The sequence below is a fragment of the Pezoporus occidentalis genome, unplaced genomic scaffold (genome assembly GCF_034315485.1).
Source record: "Pezoporus occidentalis ecotype Australia unplaced genomic scaffold, CSIRO_AGI_Poc_V1 ctg11, whole genome shotgun sequence".
Taxonomy (NCBI): domain Eukaryota; kingdom Metazoa; phylum Chordata; class Aves; order Psittaciformes; family Psittacidae; genus Pezoporus; species Pezoporus occidentalis.
This window is the reverse complement of record NW_026912886.1, coordinates 14,148,317-14,168,658: the sequence shown is the minus strand read 5'-3', so window position 1 is coordinate 14,168,658 and position 20,342 is coordinate 14,148,317. Positions and strand designations below refer to the sequence as shown.

The following is a 20,342-nucleotide window of genomic DNA, read 5'->3' as shown; positions in this document are numbered from 1 at the left end:
TAGAAATAGAGCCCCCAAAAGATAATGGGATTTTATTTTTCACTGGTTACATATGTTTCTTTTAGAATTAAAAAATAACTCAGAGTTGAAGTTAACCTGACAGACAATTAGCTGAAATCTTGTTGCATAATTGCTTTTGTCTCCCTCTGTTTTCTAGCAATAATATTTTTAATGTGCATTTCTGAAGCAGACTGAAGGTTCTGGCTGTAATAAAAATTAAATGACTACATACCAGTCAAGACATGAATTAATTTAATTTTATTGAAGCCAGAACCTTTGTTCCCCTTCTCACATACAAACTCACACAATGGGTTGACCTTGGGTTCTATTCAGCAGAAATATTCCCCACCCTTTACACAAGCATTAAGCCTGCTTTAGGCCTGTCCAAACATGTGTGTGCCAAGCCAGCTTGTTCAGCAGGGAAATAGTCAGTATGCACAACCTTGTTTTGTTTGGTTTCTGTTGGATGTGGGGACTGGATTGTTGTTTTTTTTTCTGGTTTGTGGCTTTTTGGGAATGTTAATGGCTGTCTGCTTTCCTGCCCTTGTAATATCTGTTTACCATTTTGCTGGCTCATAAGTTGGTCATTTGGCACTTGTGACCTAACCAAACAGATCAAAGGCTTTCAAAGGGCAGACTCTATGAATACTTCCATCTCCATCCCAATGCCCTTATTTTCCCTGCCTCCTCCCTTTTACCTCAAATCTTAGTCTGTTGGAGTGTTTCAACAGTGAAACAAACATCTGAACCAAATGGGTGAGATGCTGGTGGTCACCTCTGGGCAACCATTAGCTTACGGTAACCCCTGTGCAATTGGATGGGAACTAGAGACAAAGTGGTCTTTGTTGCAGAGGTTGGTTTGTTTGTTTATTTTATTTCAACTGGCTGTGGGCTATGACTCTTCCAATGTGCTTCCCAAGGACAAGGTGAAGAATGGCTTCATGGTTTCTTTATTCACAGCCCTTTCAGACATTACAAGTTTTTGTTGTCTTCTCAACACAGATTTAGGAGCGGGGACATAAATCACTCAGCTCCTGGGACTGGTGCACAGCAGTCTCACCACGATTTATAGGAGAGGGACTGTATGAGATAGTAAGAAACTTATAAGGACACTTGGCAACATGCAGAAATTCTTAAAGCTCTTGAGTTCATGAGGAAAAATTTGTCCCTTTCTTAGAATGTATGGTGCAACACTGCTGAAATCCAGCATCTCTGTTGGGCTGGCAGCTAACAATAGGACTGGGGATATACTCAATTTTTTGGCTGATGAAAAGAGGGTAACTACCCATCATGTGTTACAAATATTGAAAAGTTATAAACACCACCACCATAAACCCCATCCTTTTTCAACAATGTGCTTGAACATGTGTTTGAAGTTAAGCACGCACTTTGATTAAGCAGGGGTGGACCAAGCTTGGATGTGAATGGATTGGTTATAGGGAGACATGCTCTTGTGTGGCTGAGTATACGTGGTGTGGATTCTTCACAGCCTTGAGAAATCAGTGTCTAGAGTTAAATATAGTCATGTATTGCTTTGCTGAATTAGCATCCTAGAAAAGAGTAAATCAAAGTCAGGCCTGGTGACTGTCAGAAAAAATTACCAAACACCAACTCAAGGAACGGAAGTGGACCTCAGTTTAAGATAGCTAAGGCGATACAATAAAGAAAAAAGGAATCTATTAAAAGTCTTATACTGGAATTTAGGAACAGGCATTCAGCAGGGTATCTGTAAAACTGTGAAACAGGTCTTAGTGAAGTGATGAAAGTTTCGTGTCTCATGAGACTGAAAACTAGACTGAGTAGTGTGCTAGTAGGTGGTAAGAAAGAAAACAGAGAAAGTCTTGATGAGATTTAAGCAACAAAGTAAGGAAATGTAATCTTTTTCTGTTATAAAGGTAGGGATATCCATTTCCATTTCAACTGCCATGTACCCAGATACAAGCAGCATAAAGGTTTTATAAATATTTTCTGAAAATGAAATCACTGAGACATTTCAATGGTGACCTTATTCTATGTGTAGGTAGTTGGTGAACTAATGCTGGTTATTGATTTCAGGGTTGAATGCTTATGCTGTCAAGTAGTTTGAAGTTGTGTTTTTATGGTATTCTGCACTGTGGATTGCTAATGTACCTCCTGCAATAGGACCCAAAGTTGTTTAGCATGAACATTAAAAGTTTGGACTCTGGATGTCTGTTCTTAATCAACTTTCACTTGACTCCAGTTTAAGTTTACCATAAGTGATTGCAAAATAAATCCCTTGGCTCTCATTCTTTATTTTTTTTTTTGACAGTTTTCACTGAGAACTGAATTTTTAATAGCTTGGAGGCTTATACTTGAGTCTGTATTTTGTCCACAAGTAGAGCATTATGTCGTGTCCCTGTGATTTCAAGTGACTGACTTGATGTGTTTATTAGCAAGAACCATCCTGGAGTGAAAACCCTGGTTTAACACTGATAGCAGAAATTCAAGCGATGGACTAGAAGCACGTATATGTGTGATAAATTACCATTCAGTAGAAATCGAGTGGCTTACAAAAGAGCACTTGCAGCAATTCCTAAAAATGCATCACTCAGTTGTCTATGGCTTTATACCCAAATGCCTTAATTAATGTCTATACTCACCTACCTACAGAGGTGTGATTTTTGTGTGCTTCAGTGGAAGGTTGAACCTATGAGGGTGCTGAGGCGCTGGCACAGGGTGCCCAGAGAAGCTGTGGCTGCCCCATCCCTGGCAGTGTTCAAGGCCAGGTTGGAGGGGACTTGGTGCAACCTGGTTGAGTGGAAGGTGTCCCTACCTGTGGCAGGGGGTTAGAACTGGAGGAGCTTTAAGGTCCTTTCCAACCCAAACCAGCATGGGATTCTGAGGTGCTGCTGTGAGTTCAGCCATCACTTGGATTCTACATGTTGTTTTCTCAGTCATGGTTCTTCCTTTTTGGGAAGTCATTTGTCTCCCTGTTACATGCTGGGTTGTTGGGGCTGCCTGGCTTCTGAAGGAGGCAAGCAATGGACTTCCCTTCCTGTGGCCTGGAGTCACTGTGAGCAGTTAGGGATCTGTTTCAGGTGGAGCAATCCCAACACTTTTTGTGCAGTTCTTTTACCCACAAAGGTTTGAAGATGATTCCTGGGTATATGTTGACCCATAACTAAAAGAGAGAAATATTCTTTTGTACAGTTGCCTACAGAATTCAGTGAACTAGGAGATTAAAGACTGAATATGCAGTAAAGAGGTTGTATAACTTTCTGACCAGTAAAAGTCAGAAAGGAGGTGTAAATGATGGGGCCAGTCAAGTTTCATACTTAAGAGTGTTACAATACCATTTGGGAAGGCACAACAGCTGTGTATGCAGAGGCCAGCAGCGCATCTCTTCTCTCCCTGCAGTCATTATGAAATTGGTAACTTAAACAGTACTGGGAGTTTTCTCTGGAAGCCTGTTCCACTGCCCAGCTGCATCAAGCAGTATGGACCTTCTGAGCATCCAAGTCATACTGCATTGTGTGGTTCAGTGTATCTCATAAAAGAGTTTGTGGGGTGATTTACTGGAATCGCCAAAAGCTAGAGGAAGATACTGAGATTACATTCAGAATGTTTAAGCCTCTCTGGCTGTAGCCCAGTTCTTTTCAGCGAACTTTCCCATGTATGTTGCTTGTGTACCTAGGTGGCCTGATTATGAAGAGTTGGAGTCTGGAAAATACTGTCGTAAGACCTGTCAACTGCATGTTAAGCAGCTTGATGGCACAGACCTTCCTCCTGGAAAGTGTTCTACTGTCTATGCAAATGCACTTTAGTTGAGGGTCACCCTCATAGCCTGTGGAAAGGTATCAGGGCAGCATTTGTGGATAGAATCACACAGCAGTTACTGCAGAAATAACAATTCTGTTTTCAAATTCATTCTCTGCTTTCAGGGAGCCTGTGTGATGGTGCAACCAGTCAGTGTTACTTGCTGCCAGTTTTGGATACTATATTTGTCCGTAGGAAGTACAGAAGAAGTGGCCTAGGGATGAAAATGCTGGATGATTTCTGTCAGTCTTTCATGGCTGAGGATGCCTTGGGGATCAGCTGCCCTATTTCTGCTGCCATGTATCAAGGTAAATCATTTGATGTGGAAACGTTAGGTAAGGGTCATGTATAATGTATACATTTCAATATGGTCTCGGTAGGATGTTCTGAACTGTGTAAGAGTTCAGTGGGCTTGTCTGAACTGCACTGTTGTTAGCATGCAACTGGTCACTTTTCTTGAGGCACCTGGAATTTCCTGCAGAAAGGTAGGCAAAAACTTATGTAAGATAATGAGGAGCATAAAGCTCATTCTACCTTTTTCACGTTGTGCGTTCTTATCTCACTCTTAGAAAGGGAAAGACGTCATTGCCCTGGACAGTGACTTACCCATTTTATTTTACACCAGAGGGAAAAAAAATCCTAAGATGTTGCCAACTCTGCATTACACCTGTAATGCTCTTGTAGATACTGCATTTGTAAGAAATCAGATTTAATAAGACATATATCTAGGCTCTGCTCATTCATCCAGTCGCTTCAGTGCTTGTTTCTTATCGACTGCCTTTGAACTTCTGGCACTTCTATAAGATCACTAAGTAGTTATATATGTTCTCTGTGGTCAGGTTGAAGTTGTGGTTTTGCTAGTAAAATGTACAGAAAATACCTGTGCTCACATTATTTATAAATCTGTTTTCTTTAGGAAAGCATTTCTCCCTGAAGTTGCTCTTTGTATGGTATACAGCCTTTACAATCATTCTGGGGGAGATATTTCTGTTGGCTTAGCAATTTATTGCCATTTTCTAAGAAGTGTCAACACAATTTTGACTGTATCGATTCTTTTTCTTGGTCAGTATGTTCCATTAAATATATACAAATGTACCCCAATATATGCAGATGTACCCCAAGAGCTCCTAAGGTACTGCTATAAAATTCAGAAAGAAATAGTGTTTACAACATGGTTTCTCTTCTCCCAACAATATCTATGCTATTGGTGCTATGTCAAGCACCAATGGTTGACGCTATGGATGTGAAAGCTGTGTTGTTTATGTGTTAACACTAGCGATATATATTGCAAGACTATGCTTTCATCTCAAGTTTAGAGCTAACAGTGAATAAATTTGACTTGCATCATGTTCTAATTAGGTTTTCTGGGTCCTACTTTTATAAAAATACTAATACTGTAAGTTAAATTTTGAGTCTATTGAAGCCACCGCCTGTTTTTAATTTCATTGGAACCACAATCTCATACTTCGACAAAAGAATGCAATGTTTTACTCTAAATCTCTGTACAAAATGTGCACTGTTTTCACAAGCATGTTATTTAATGTGCTGTAGAGGCCTAAAAGGAAGTAAAAAGCCACTTAGCAGATATCTCTATTTTGGCATATATGTTACTTTCAGTAGCTTTTATTGAAATGATTTCGTTTGGATATCCTGGGATACAATTAATGCCAGGGATCTCCTCATTACTGTAAGGCAAATGTTTACCTACCAGAATTAGCCTTTTTGTTTTGACATCCCATTGTTGAACTCAAGTGAATGTTGAAGATGAATTACCGATCTGTAGGATGATGAACTACAAGGGACAGAGGACAGCATGAAAATACTTTAGTTGTTTACAGATTACTGGCTTAGTGCTGTTGATGGAACTCATAGAATGGTGGTTAAAGAAAGTTAAAAAATACCCTTTAAATTCTTTGAACTCTGTGCCCTATGACATAAGCTTCCTCTTGGCTCTGCAGGCATCCTAAGGAAACCTCTAAATAAGGCAGATTTCAGTTGGATAACATAAGCAAACCAAAATTTGATTGTTTATCCAAATTACACTGATGTTCAGTGTGTACTGTCAGTGATGGGGATCTGTGGGAATATGGTTTCTAAGGGCAGTTGTGCATCTGACACAGGTATCACCATTATTCTTCTGTTAGTTCTTATTTCCTGTTTTCCGCAACCAAAGAAGTAAGTGAACCCCAGCAACAGAGTGTAAGGTAGCAGTAGTAAAATGGAGGGTAGTATTGGCCCAAGAACAAACTGCTACAAAGTTGTGTTTATAAATAGAAATTAGAGTAGCATTCTTAATGGTTAGAGCTGGAAGATACTGAAACACCTTTCACTTCAGAGTAGTGAGGGTGAAAAAACCCACACTGCTGTTAGTCTCAAACCTGCCAAGTGTCTGGAGATAGTTCTGTGATACAGTGCCAGAAGAAGGTGGATCAGTAAGTCATTTCAAGTCCTGTATTCCTGTGCTCACAAGGAGGTAATCTAGGCAGAAGCAGATGGACAGGATTCACTCGTGCCTGTTTAGATGGTTCCACATAGACTCTGCCTAAAAGCCCCAGCTAAAAGAAAAGAAAGGAAGATGAGAAGAGAAGAGAAGAAGAAAAGATTTCCAAAGGAGCTAATGAAAGTAGGTCTGAGAGGTTTCTGGGGTAGAACACACTCCTTTCTCCACTGTACTTTTCACTCATTCATGCTTTTACCCCTTGCTTTCTCCCGTTCAGTTTGCCAGAAATTCTTGCAGACTTATCCTGAGGAGCAGAAGCGACTGTGGGAGGTGGAAGCACCAGGAGACTGGAGCCAGCGAGTGAATATCTGGTTAAAAATTCAGATGGAGTCATCCTCCTCAGGAAGTGAGTTAAAATAAACAGTGTGAACTTGGCCATGTTAGTTATATAAAGATAAGAAATATATCAAGGGGTGGATAGTGATAATAAATAGGTGGTTTCGCTGTTGTTTGCACATGGAGAAACTAGTGAGTGTGCAGTCCTGTTCACTGATCTTTTCCCAGTAAACAGGACAGTTCTTAGAACTTATGAGGTCATGAAATTGAACTACAGAACATCTGAGAGATACTGAACAAAGCACAGTCTTGGCATAAAGTGGCTGTAACTCCCATTGCAGTGCACTTACAGCAAGAGTAGAAGTTAGCCCAAAAAATTCCTGTTGCACAACAGAATGTCTGGGTTATAGACAGGGGTTTGTTTCTCTGAAATTATTACAGAAAAGAAATGTGTATGGCCAATGGGCAGTGTGTTTAATTACCTTCAATTTGCTGCCAGTGCCATTCTTGGATGGAAACACAAACATTTTCATTATGGCTTTTGGAATACTCAAAGTGCTGTCCTACAGGCTAAATCCGTCTTGCTGGGAGCATTTTCTGTCTACTTCACAAAAGGTAGTGATAGAGTAGGAGAACCTTCCGGCAGTTCATATGGGGATCCTATTGATGTAATCTGTTCAGCTGGCTTGGGGATCCAGACAGGCCCCTCTGCTGTATGCACATAAGCTGTGATAAGCATTAGGTTGCAAAAGAAGGGCACATATTGTCTCTTTCTGGAAGTGCAGTGAGGAGTGCTACAGAGCAAATTGCTCCCATGCCTTCCCACATCTATCCTGCTTTGTGTTGGCTTGGGGACCTTCAGTTGAGACATTGCTTTTCATCTTGTCTGCAGCATCCCACAGGAGAGTTAAGTCAGAATTTAGCCCTAGGCTGGGTTCCTCTGAAGCCATTATATTTATGTTCCTCATGCTTTAAACCAACAAAAACTGGTGCCGCTTTTTCCTTTAATCCATCTTGCTAAGTTCAGTTTATTGATGGCAGTTGAAGAGAACTGTGATCAGATCAGCAAACAAAGTGGATGGTGGAGGAGGCTGTGCTTCTTTTTCCTTTTTTTTTGCCATCTCCTACAAAAAGAAACAAAGAGAAATGACCCAAAACATGGGGAAATATAATTGCACCAGAGTGGCTGTCAGTAAAAAATACACAAGAGGCCTGGGAACTGCCTGGGACAGTTCTGCACGTAAATGAGATGCCTCTTATCTCATGTATCCGCAGAAGAAGGAAGGAAAGTATAAGCTAGAAATGAGGGGTGTTGTATGTGTATTTATATGGGTTATGAATCACAATGTGGCCTTTATAGTGAAAGGGAGTAGAAACAAGTGAATTTGGCACTAAAATATATAATAAAAATCTGTTATTTAAATTATATTTTCCACTCTGGTGCACAGCTGACTAGGCAGCACTCTCCTTTACACTGAGTGTGCTGAACAGGCTTTATTTCATCCATCTTCAGTGGAAAATCAACCCGCTAGACAAAAAATACTTAAAACAGTGCTTAATATATATTATATCTGTTTCACATATGGAATTTACTGTTGTGCTTCTTGTGCTTGTGTTTTCCCAGTACTGTGCATATTGTACCCCCAGGGAAGTACCGAGGGAGGGTACAGGACAGATAAAGCCTCCTAAAAGTAAGGGAGGTTTTCCTTGGTTTTGCTGTGTCCTGAAAGCAGCATTACTCCTGCATAGCTCTGTCTGATAGCTGGTGAGGAAATTACAAGAGAATTTTCCACAGCTTCATTCTATCTGTTAATAGTAGATAAAGCAGAAGCATTTTCTGGGTGTAGGAATCCTTTATTATCTGACTTAGTGTGCTGCTTACCGTACACATAAAGAGAAGCTTGTGAAGTCAGGTTGGATGGGGCTCTGAGCAACTTGATCTAGCTGAAGACGTCCCTGCTCATTGCAGGGGGGTTGGATGAGATGACTTTAAAAGGCCTTTTCAACCTAAACTATTCAGTGATTCTATGATTCTATCTTTAGGGGGTCACTTGGGAATAGAGTGCTTCACAGTGACTTGCTCTGTTATGTAGAAAACAAAACACAGTGTAATTCAATATTGTCAACTCCAGTCTGGATCTATGGCAACAACCATGAAAATAGACAAGTCTTGTTCTGCTCTGATTTCTTACATCCCCTTTGCCATGTGCCATGCTATGGTTTGAAACAAAATTATTAGAAGAAAAACTGGAAATTCTCATTTCCCCCTCTCCTCAGTGCTCAGGATTGAACACCATGAATGTTGTTGTGAGAATTCTGCAATCAGAGAGATTCCAAAACAGGTTTCTATAACCCTGAGGTTAGGGTGTTAAATTTTGCAAGGTTATGTGGCTTCATCTAGCGGCAATACAGCTGAACTGCAGGACGCTGGTTGCGTGCAGCTGATACCTCAGTTTGGATGTGCAGAGATACGCAGACAGATAAATAAGCACATATTTCTGTCTGCATGCATACATATACCTATAAAAATAAAGCTGTTTAGTATGTTGTCACACACAGCTGCAATTGTTCCTTCTGAATTAATTCTTATTGTTCAAAAAATGGGGAGATTTATTTACAGCAAATAGTAACAGGCACACAGTGACAGTTGTCTCCTGGGGCTGATTGGAGGAACAGAAAACATTTAACATGATTTGATTCTAGCTGCTAAATCTAACAGGCAGTGAAAAGTAGTTTAGTAATATACATAAAGCATATAAATGTGAAGTAATGCATAAAATGAGCAGACTGAGCAGGAATGAAAATCAATTTCAAATGATTGCTCATAATCCTGTGTCTGAATTGGTCAGACTGTCTGCACTTTCTGAAGGGGAGGAAGGGATATGGGGGATATGGGTTCTGGATGTAAGAGATGACTGGATTATCTGTTTCGCAGAACTTTCATGCTAAGAAAGAACGAAAGACATTTGCTTCTAGCACAGTTATTCCCCTTAGTCTTTTGTGGTAGTGTCACTGGGTACCCTGCTTTGGTTAATTAACCAAAGCAAGGCAAGAGGGATTGCAGGTAGCATTCCGGTGGCCTGTTCTGGTGTGTTCTTTTAAGTGAGAATTGGAAGGGAAGTCTGGGTTTTTTTTCCTTCTTAACCTCTTTGTGGGGCAAAACTGTTTACCTCATTTCTCCAGAGGCTGAAGTGGGCTCCTGTATGGAGAATGCTCAAACTAGTAAATCCAGACAAGCAGATGTGGACCAGATGAATAATATACAGTGATTAATTTGCTATTCTGTGATCTATTTTTTCATTGATGGCCTTTTCATTTTTAATGAAATAGTGCCATTTAAATATGAGAGACCATCACAGACAGCTATAGGTGTTTTTCCTACTGACTCATAGCTTTATGTAGGTAATTGTAGCTATATGAGACATGCATGTGTAATTGATTCATGTAACTAATTTAGATAACTGTAGTAGTTTGAGAGGCTAAAGACTACAGGGTAGTTTTCACTAAGTGTTTTAGTTTGATCCTTACTGAGATAAGGGAACTGTAACCAAGCTGGCACACAGCAAATTCCAAGGTTGGTGTGTACAATGACTTTTGAAATTGAATTGTGATTTTTCCTGTGCCTATACAGGGGCTTTAGTGTGCCACCTTTGGAATGAGTAAGCCAAATTCTTTAAGGTCCTAATTATTTTATTCCACTACTGAACTGCAGATCTGACTCTGCTTAGCTTTATGCAGGGTGGAAGCCTAAAACAGGCTGAGAGGTTTGAATGAAGCCTTAAACCTAGGTAGGGGTACATGTACCTGAGAAAACAAATCACAGTAATGAAGCTTTTTCAAGTAATAAAGAAAAAGGAGAGATGAGTGGAAGCAAAACAAAGAGCTGTAGGGGTTGTTTCCCCAGCACATTTTGGTTGCCACACAATTAAATCAGTTTGTTTTCTTCAGACATGGGTTTCCTGGGGGAGCTATGACAGCACTGGCCCCTGTGGTGCACGCTCTTGGATTATGTGCTGTGGTCATGGCTTCAGAGCCCACCCAGCCAGATCAAGGCTTCTGTGTACTCCCAGTTTTCTTTATGCTGACACTTCTGGGAAGTCAGGCAGAGCTGCGGGAATGAAGCTGTTCTATACAAACAATGCAATTGCCTTGCATTTACATGTTGGTCTTGATTGACAGAAGCATTTCATATTAGGATTAAGTCACTGTTTGTGTTTTTGGTGTATAATTTACTTTTCCCTGTGTCTTGGTTCTAATTTCAGGGCGTTGAATATATTCCTGGTGTTGGGAAAGTGGCAGGAGATGCCACAGAGAAAAAGATGATGCTGCAGCAGCAGCAGGGATTCTGAACTCACAGCATCCTGAACAAGAGGACTTAAAACAAGGTGCAGGCAATACCCAGCAATGAAAAGGATTCTGAAAACAGAGCAGGCCTTGGGGGCTTAGTTGGAGATAAGGCCACCAAATAATTCAGAGTTATACCGTAGTTACCCTTTTGAAAATCAGCCAAATCTCAGTATGCTCTTAAACATTGTGATTGACTGTTCACGATGTGTAACACTGGAGAGATTTCTTCAGGTAAGACATATTTTTTTTTTTTGCAAGACACATGTTTTCCATCTTGTGTTTTGTTTTAAATAAAGCTTTTGTTTGCTAATTGTCCTTTTCTTTTTCTTCTCACCAAGTCATTAAGTAGTAGTTGAGCCTTGCTGTTTTCCTGCTCTGAAAAGATCCTATTGGATTGCATGAGATGTCGAAAAGGGAATAATTGGAGGGCTTGTAGATACTGATGTAAGAAGATATTTCTATGGAAACCACATCCTGCATTATGGAAGAGAGATACCACAACACTCATTGGTATCAGAATGACAGCTGTAACCTTCCTTTCAAAGCAAACAAGTGATCTTGAATTGCTTTCATTTGAGCTTTTCTAGCAGAAAAATCTGCCTCAAGCCCTGTGGTCACAGGGTAGTACAGGAGAAGTTTTGTACAGAGAAGAGTGAGCAAGCTACAGGCTTTAAACTGCCTTTAAATTCAGGCACTGTGATCATGTTATGTGTAAGTTCAGGGTGTAGAACTTCGTGTAGATTATATATTGCATGTTTTATTTCCTGTAGTCTCTGTCCTAATGTTTAGTTAATTTAATTAACTTGGAAGCATAACATTTTACTAGATCCTTCATGGGGAATCTCTAAAGCTTGACCATTGTATTAATGATTACAGGCAAAAGAAACTCGTAAGGATCAGATCAGGTCGTGGCAGAGAAGGTTTTGCAGAGGTAGGTTCAGTGGTGAACAGCAGCAGGCTCTTGATGAACCTGAATAGATCCAGCAGCCCTAATTCTTAAGTGGGTGCCTTAAAACAAGAGGTAGCTATTTCTTTCCAGAAACTTAAGCAGCATTTCCAGGGAGACAGTTCTTGTAGGCAGGCATTGTGGGTACACTGTAGGGATGTATGTTTCTCCCTCGTACAGCATAATTGCTCACACATAGCCCTGTCGCCCCGTTTTTGTTTGATGTCATGATTTAATATAGCAATTCTTCATGTATCCAAGTAACTCCTCCCCTGTTGAGCTGCTCAGTAAACCATATGCCTGAGACAAATCGAAATCAGACCTTTCTAGGCATCTCTTTAAAAAAAAAAAAAGCTATAATTGGAAGTTACAAGTTTTTGCCAAGAGAATTAAAACACTGAATTGTGTGCCAGCCTTAATCATGTTGCTATGGTTCTCTTGTCTCAAAGAGAATGCATTTAGCACTAACTTTATAATCAGTTGATCTTCAGGTTGTTGATTTATCAAGTCACAAAGGGTTGTGCTATAAAGACTGATGGAAACTCTTTGTCCTCCTGTGTAGCAGCCTATATTGTTACTTAATGTATGGCTTTAAAAATACACAGTTTTTATGAAGAATGGCAATACCAGTTACTCCTAAATATGATAGAAAATGGTTGTATCTCTCCTCATGAAAGCTGATTTGGAGTTGCAGTAGCCTGGCAAATTTACCTCATGTCTAGTTTGCACAGGTTTGCTCCACATTGTTTCAGAAATGCCAACTTACAGAGCAATTATCTGAATATTAATTTTTGTTTCTTTCTTATTTATTTTCTTGGGTAATATTAGTGCTTAAAGGTGTCTGATTAATTTAGAAGTTTGGACCTGCAACTTGTTCTTGGCAGTATGAAATGCTTCTTGGTGAGATCACAAGAATCCTAAGAGGGTCTGAAACAGATCTAATGTCTTCACTGTCTCAATAGAACATACTAGAAAAAAAACCTAAAACAACAGCACAATCATCTTTTCCTCACAGTGGAAATTCTTTTAAATAAAACTGCATTTACTCAAGGTTGATGGTTTGAGACTGCTGGAAAAGTTGGCAGAGGCTTGAAAAAGCATTCCAGTTAAAAAACCTTGGATTTAATCTCCTTCTGAATCTACACTGGTGGTGGTGGCTTGACATGATGGGATTTGCTGCTTAGGAGACCTAGAGGTAAGTGTGTGTGTGAGAGAGAGGTGGCAGATGTACTGAAAAGAAATGTGTACCTATTGTTCTTACAAGCATAGACGCTTAAGTCTGGTCTACAAGTTATATGTTAGACATCAACATCAGTGTTAGCAGGGGCCTGGGTGTGTGCGTGCCAACTAAATAAACTGTTTGAATCACTCTCAAGACAAGTAAACATATGGATTTTAAGGCTAGGCAATTTCATTACGTTAATCTGTCATGATGTTTCGCATAATGTAAGCCAGACAATTTCATGCATGGTTGCTGGATCAAAAAATCATTGGTTTTGGTTGAAACAACCCATTTTTTTAGGAAGCTTGTTTTGATTTGACAAGTTCTGATTTCTCCAATGCTGGGCAGTGGGAATTCTGCCACACTCACTGGCAAGTTGTTCTGAAGTTTTGTGTTTACAGGTGCACCCAATTTTTTTAGTCCCAATTCATTTTGGTTTAGTCTCCTATGATGGATTTTGCTTTTCTGTTTAATGCTGAGCTATGGCTCTGGTATTACCACGATTCTTTCAGTGTGTGGATGGATACCTTGTGCTCTGTCACAACATCAGTGAACAGCGCTGGTTTTTGGATCTGTCTCTGTGAGTCAGACTTTCCTGACATTGTTTCATCCTTCTTATCCTTTCAGAGACATTTTCCATTTTTCCTATTCCTCTTAGAAGCCTGAACATCATCAGAGATCCAGTTGCAGTTACAATCCCACTTCCTGTCACGGGTCAGCATTTCCAGGCTGTTGTGACCTGTGATTGTAAATCAGCACGGATTCTCACATGCTTGTGGGTGTCTTTATGGTGAACATGCTCTTTAAAACGTATTTAATTTACGTTTAAATTACGTTTAATTTACGTATAAATTACGTTTATACGTTTATAAATTAATGATTTAATGTGCTGTCTTTAGTGGCCACAATGGCTGCAGCATGCTACTGAAAAGGTAGTCGATCCAGCGTTATCTTTATTATTACCACGAGATGGCACCATTACATAGCGTAACATTGTCGTCATCTCGGGTGCTTGAGACGTTGACGGAGATTTAAATACATCACTCGTGGGCTTCGATTCCTGAGAGGAAGGAGGATGAGGGTGTGGTGAAGTTTGTCTTGTGTTTGCCATTCAGTTTCATTGTGTCAGTGGAGTTTGTCTCGAGTGGTCCCTGGGTTGACTTTTTCAAGCATTTATGAAACCAAAGTGAAGTTGCAAGAGTAGCGCAGTATGCAAACTGCTCCTGGATTGTGCCCCTTTGTATGCTTGTTTCATCAGGAAGCCTGGGTAGGACTTTTCCATATTATATTTTGTGGTTTTCCAGCATGAGATGAATGTCTCTCAGTCGTTCAACAGATAACTTGACCATCTAATTTTCCATTTCTGTCCTTTCTCTGTCTGTTACGTACATTGCATCAAAGTACTACTGAGCACTTTCTTTGACATTTGTCATGTAATATGTTGTTAATGTTCTCAGCCTTAGGAAAGGAGGGTGGTTGGTATTTGTCCTAAAGGCAAATTAACTTGGGTCAATATCCTTCCCTCCCATCTCTGTGATGACATTAATTTATTAGGGGATCTGGCTGGACACTCCTGGACTGCTCTTGAAGGGTCTGCTAGAAGTCACCTTATAGAAACTTCTGATGTCTTCCTTCTGCTATGGTTTTTGTGTGGAATGTTTAGAAATACAAATTAAATGCTCTAAATAGCCACTTGTATTAATTAATTATGAGAAATAAACCATCCAGAAAGCTACCTTATAAGTAGGTGCCAAAGTAGAAAAAACCCTGCTAAGTTGTCTGAACTCATTAGTGTGAAAAACAGACTCACTTGGCACCTTTGCATTGACTGTGTCCAAACAAAGGCTGGGTGACATCCTTAGAGCTGAGTGCCTGGCTGACGTAATTGGGATTGATTCTGTCTGAATGAGCCATGTTCCTAAAGGAAGCCTTGGCAGGTCTATAAAACACAGCAGTTGATTTGGAGTCACTTAGGGGTGTTCGAGTCCACATTTTAGTGTCCTTTTCTGTGGACGAAGAAGGGAGGGAACACTCTGTACTTCGGCACCTAACTGGATCCTTCTTAACATTTGCCTATCAAGGATGTTGCAGAAAAAAACAAATTAACACATCCAAATGGAATTTCTGCTTTGTCAAATTTAGTGCTCAATTGCATAAACAAAGAATGCATCCAGCTATAGTTAGTTATTTGGTATTGACTTAGGCCTTCCTTTACGTATGTCTTCTTACAGATGAGCATGCAATAAAATTTAAGTACACAGGAGACAAAATTAGGAGCTTGTAATTAGCCACTATTCAATTTGCAATCCAACGTGATGGTAAAGTCTCAGTTTAATCTTCTCCATTTGCCTTAGACTTTATCCTTGCTTTATTGAATTTTTCTATCTTGAAGGTTGTTGGGGTTGTTTTTTTGGAGGTGGGTTTTTTTAAAGGAATCTTTTTGGGTTTAATTTAAACTCAAGGCTCCATTTTTGGAAGATCAATAAACTCCATCTGGAGGAATGCTTTTCTCCCAGCCACCTGACACAGATGAAGCTGAACTTTTTATCTTGTTCTCGTTCTCAGGGAGGAGAGATCAGAGGCTGCATTCACCATGATGAGTACATTTGGGGATGTCGGTATTCATTCACCATCATCTGATTTGTAAATTAATAGCTCAGCCTGTCTGGACTGTGGGGTGCTAAAGGTCAGTGACCCTAAGAGGACAAACACCTCAGAGCTGTGTGTGCCCTCTGGTCAATAGGAGTGGCTTTGGTTTAATGGCATTAATTTCATGCTGCTTTTCAAAGATACAGATGTGCAGCATACCTTCAATCCTCCTACCTGGAACCAGTAATCCCATCCCAGCTTTCTGCAGCGAGCAGGGAGGGAGAAGAGAAAAGCCCTTCCTAAAAGGATTAGTTCAACTGCTTAATTTTCCAAGTTTCTCCTTGCTTGGCATGTCCCCTCTCTTCCAAGCCTTTGATAAGTATCTTAACTAAGATGCATTTTAGGTAAATGCTGCCTTCAAGAAGCATCATATAAAAGAGCTTTCTGATTCTCCCGCCCTCCCCAGATTTTGGGGCTGGTTCAATCTTTTCTAAAGCTATTTCTCTTGTGCTGCATGCAGAGCCCATCTGCTGTAATGCAGACTGAAATGCTGCTTTTATCCTTGTTTGTGTAGAAGGTTGGTGGGTAAATCAATTGGAGTGAAAGACGTATTGTCCCTCTTTGCTCTATGTCACAAGCACAAATATCTTCCTTTTAAAGTGTCTCTTGGTAGAAGCCAAAGCCTTTGGCACAAGCCACCTCTGCTAGTTTGACCTCTTTTGTGCATCTGGAATGGAGGAGCACCTCTGAGAAGCACAGAACAAAACCAGCAAAATAGCAAGAGAAAAGGTCAAGAAGGGGTCTTGCTCCCTGTAGACATCAGAAGTTTCTGCAAGATGATATTTAGCATGTCCTGCCTGAACAGTTAAGGCATCAAAGACACTAGCACTTCGATAGGTAATGTCCTTGTGAGTTGTCAAATAGATCGCAAAGCACGTTGCTCTGCCATGCTGGGGATGGGAGGGAGGGACCTTAGGTCTTTCTACTCATTGAGGTAGCTGAGAATGAGAGCTTCAGAGAGCCTTTGCTTCCAACAGATGGATATACCATGCTGTGCTCTGTCCTTGCCTGGCTTTTGACTTACAGGACTAAGCTTACAGAGTGGTGCTGCAGTCCTGCAGAGGAGTGGAAATGCAGGTTTCTACCAAAGACAGAGCTGACATCAGTTATGAGCAATAGAAGTGCTTGATTTTTGCCTCTGTAGTTTTGCCTGATCACAGCCTTGCGGTGACTTACCCTTGGACCAGCCAGTCTCTGATGCAGTATAATTACAATGCCAGAGATGATTCCCTCCCATTCCAGCAATGGGATCTGAAGTGGGAGGTAAGACATACTCTGGTAATTCACCGCTCAACATAGCAGGGTCAGGACAAACGATATCACCTCCCGTGGCCCAGGGAAAAAGCTGTTGGTATTTATTAGAAATCCAGGAGGCAGGCAGCATTCTGCTGCTCAGGACCTAGAAATGCAGGGAAATACAATGCAGGCAGCTTTGATGCTAGATTATTCTCTTTAGCAGTGAATTGGTGAAACTGATCACAAAGAATCATCTCAGCCAAATCCCATGGTTGAACCCCTGCCCGGGACAATAAGCTCATATGGTGATGACATGGGCCGAGTTGTGTTCTTCATTGTTGTTATGGATTTTTCACAGTCCCCTGGTTTCATCTGCAATTTTCCATGCACAGGCGCAGTTCTGCTTCTCTCCTCTTGTATCCTGCTCAGTAGTAGCACGGCGCCTCAGCTGAGGCTGCTTTCCCTCACAAACCCTGCCAGTATCTGCAATCAATTCGGTGTGACTTATCCTGGATTCACTTGTCCTTACTTAAAGATAAACATGGGCTGCCAGGTTTAGATGTAATGCCTGAAAAAAGAAAAGAAAGGAAACAGCCAAGCACAGAACAGAACTTGGTTGATACAGAGGCGCATGATACAATGCCGGTTTGGTTAAAATGTTTTCCTGAATGCTGGAACTCATCCAGGATGTTGCTGCTTTCTGATGCTGACCTTGCTCACTTAACAGCCGTATCAGTGCACATCAGTCCTGTCATCCTGGCCACAGCCTCCAGGCAGCTTGAGCCCCACTGTGTCCTGACAGTGGATATTCCCAGGAGCCACCACTCCGAGCTGCGCACTGCTGCCAGGGAGTGAACCCAGGGGATGCTCAGGCTAAAGTTAGTAGCCAACTCATAGCACCACTTGTTGAGAAATGTCATTTGAATCTGTGGTTTCTGGTGCTGAGGAGTGCACTCACTGTGAGCAGAAATGAGCCAGGGCATATTTTGGGCTTTATTAATTCCTTTAAAGCTTTCCGGGTCATTTGCAAAGGCGCAGATGAGAGCTTTAGCGAGCTGGTAGGTTGAGGAAGAGATTGAGACTCTTGGCTTGGAGAAAGGGGAGTGATGAAATAAAGCGCCTCTGTGGGAATAAGTCTCCTTCTGCATCAAACTGTACTTTCAACCTTCCTAATTAATGTTGTTGTTTTTCTTCTTACTGTAGTGCAAGCTGTGACCTGTTGGTTCACAAGATAAAAGGGGTTAGCTAACCCGAATGGAGATCCCTCTACTTATCCAAATCTTTACTACAAGTGGGATAGCCATGAACACAGCTAGAACAACACATCTAACAACTATGTATCCGGGAGTTTAAAGGGAGGAGGGGTAAAGAAAGGAAAATAGTCCATGTTGCTTTGAGGTTATTTTGAAAACTGAAACTGAATAGGTCAATCCCCCTTAAGCTTTTTGGTCTTTAATTCTCTTAATGGTATGGCAGAAATCGTTAATTGTATTATTACAAAAGCTTTGAAGACTGTATTAATGTAATGTGGCCTCGGATCAGTCAAGATCACATTTTCATTATGAGTAAAAGATTCCTTGTCCTGAAACATTGATCTCATCTTGAGCTGGATGTCAGATGGAGAGGAGCCTTTCCCAGTCTGGGCAGTAGATGGCAATGGTGCATTTCATTCTGCAGCGTGCTCTGCTCTCTATGCTCACCTCAGAAAGGGGCCATGAACTTTTTCCCTCAGCTTCCAAGAGCGGGTTTGCACTTACATAGCCTCTTAAATATTCCAGAGGCAAAAGAATTCGAAATTCCAGTTTGAATCCACATTTCTTTAGCGACTGCTGTGAGGTTTCTGAGTTACAAACTATAGCACCCAAACAGTCCCAATCCTGCATGTCAGCTCTGAGAATGGGCATTGTTAGGGACCATCAGCATTGTCTGTCTTGTAGCAGGGATTCAGTGAAGCAATATATGACCTCTGAAGTAACATCTTCCACTTGTTTATTGTGGTTTTTATAGCTTTTTGGTGGATTTTCTACCTTTGCATCAAGAGAGTGAAAGATGAATCGAGTATTTAGTTTATATCATGATTGGGGAGGTTCAGAAAGGCACCTAACATGTTGTACTGTAATATTTGGAAAGACCTTATAGCAGGTCCTGGAGAAGATGAGAAGAGACACTTTGCAAAGAGCTGGGAATCAGGAAGGTGTGTGTTACAGGGTCATACACATCGACTGTGCTGTGCCCTTGTGCTGTGCTGCTGAGTAGGCGGGCAAGGATTTCAGAATGAAAGTGTCATCTAGGGTCATCGATTTATGAAACTGAAATGTGCTGTGGCAGCTCGAAGATACCATGTGTGTAAAGTGCTACCCCTTCCTTGTCCTGTGGGCATATGCCATGTGTCTCTACAGGCTTGTGAGGTACCAAGGTGATTGCCTTAAAACTCCTTGCTACTCAGGGTGTTGCACGATGCTAGAGCACACACTATGTGATGGGAAGCAGAGGGGTGTGCTGGCTGGTGTTAAGCTTCAGTGCTGCTGACTTTTCTATAAATAACTGCTGTCTGCTGTAATTGGTCACATCTCAGGCCCTGGTGATCTTTTATATTATTGCTGGCTGCTGGAAAACCCCTGGAGGCATAAAACAGATACCAGGAATAACCTGCACCCAGCAGAGTGCATCCCCATGCAGCACAACTGGGTAAGACAGAAACAGTGTTTACCAGGAGCTGGTGAAGAATTTTCTGCAGCAGGAAGGATGGAAAAAAGAAAGAGATTGCACCTCTAAAATGATAGCAGCAGGCCACCTCTCCTGCAGGATATTGCTGGGTCTGGTGGGAAGGGGAAATCATCATAGGGTATCTAGTGGTGAACTGAATGGGTGTTATTATTTGCCTCTGACTTACTTATGGGTATTTTTCATCTCTCCATAAAATAACAGTGTGTTGCAAGAAATTGAAAGCTAGAGGGGAAAAAAGCAGGTAGGTGGCTTGTGTAAGATGTGTGTGTGTGTGTGTGTGTGGTAAAATGTGTGGTGTTCTCCACCCTGAAGGATTTAGAGCACTTCAAAAGCCAAGAGTGCTGTATGCTATGTGCCACCCTCTCTTAAGGGCAGCCAGCTTGGCGTAGAGCACAACACTAAGGTGAAGCTGCCCAGCATCAGGAATCAATGTTTTTATTAAGGGAGAGCAGAGAAGCACTGGAGTTAGATGTTCAGGAAAGGGTTTGAGTGGAAAGGATTGAATTGCCAAGCTTGGCTTAGTAGTAAGCATTTGAAATAGAACTGAGAGCTGTAGTGAACTGCTATAGAACTGTAGTGGCTTGAAGACCACCAGGTTAGTGTGGATTGTGTGTCCCCCTCACACGCTTCATTTCTACCTCTGTCCTAAGCTGCATTTGCCT

General features: G+C 41.1%; 1 protein-coding gene across 1 annotated transcript in view; it reads left to right on the top strand.

The window, feature by feature from the left end:
* Positions 1 to 11,210, top strand: part of LOC134170333 (protein FAM169B-like) — a 38,667-nt gene extending 27,457 nt beyond the window's left edge. The window contains exons 6-8 of the mRNA XM_062631641.1: positions 3,903 to 4,085; positions 6,495 to 6,623; positions 10,816 to 11,210. Coding sequence (XP_062487625.1) covers positions 3,903 to 4,085; positions 6,495 to 6,623; positions 10,816 to 10,823 — 320 coding nt within the window. The 3' untranslated portion in view covers positions 10,824 to 11,210. The remainder of the gene's footprint in view (positions 1 to 3,902; positions 4,086 to 6,494; positions 6,624 to 10,815) is intronic.
* The last annotated feature ends 9,132 nt before the right edge of the window (positions 11,211 to 20,342 follow it).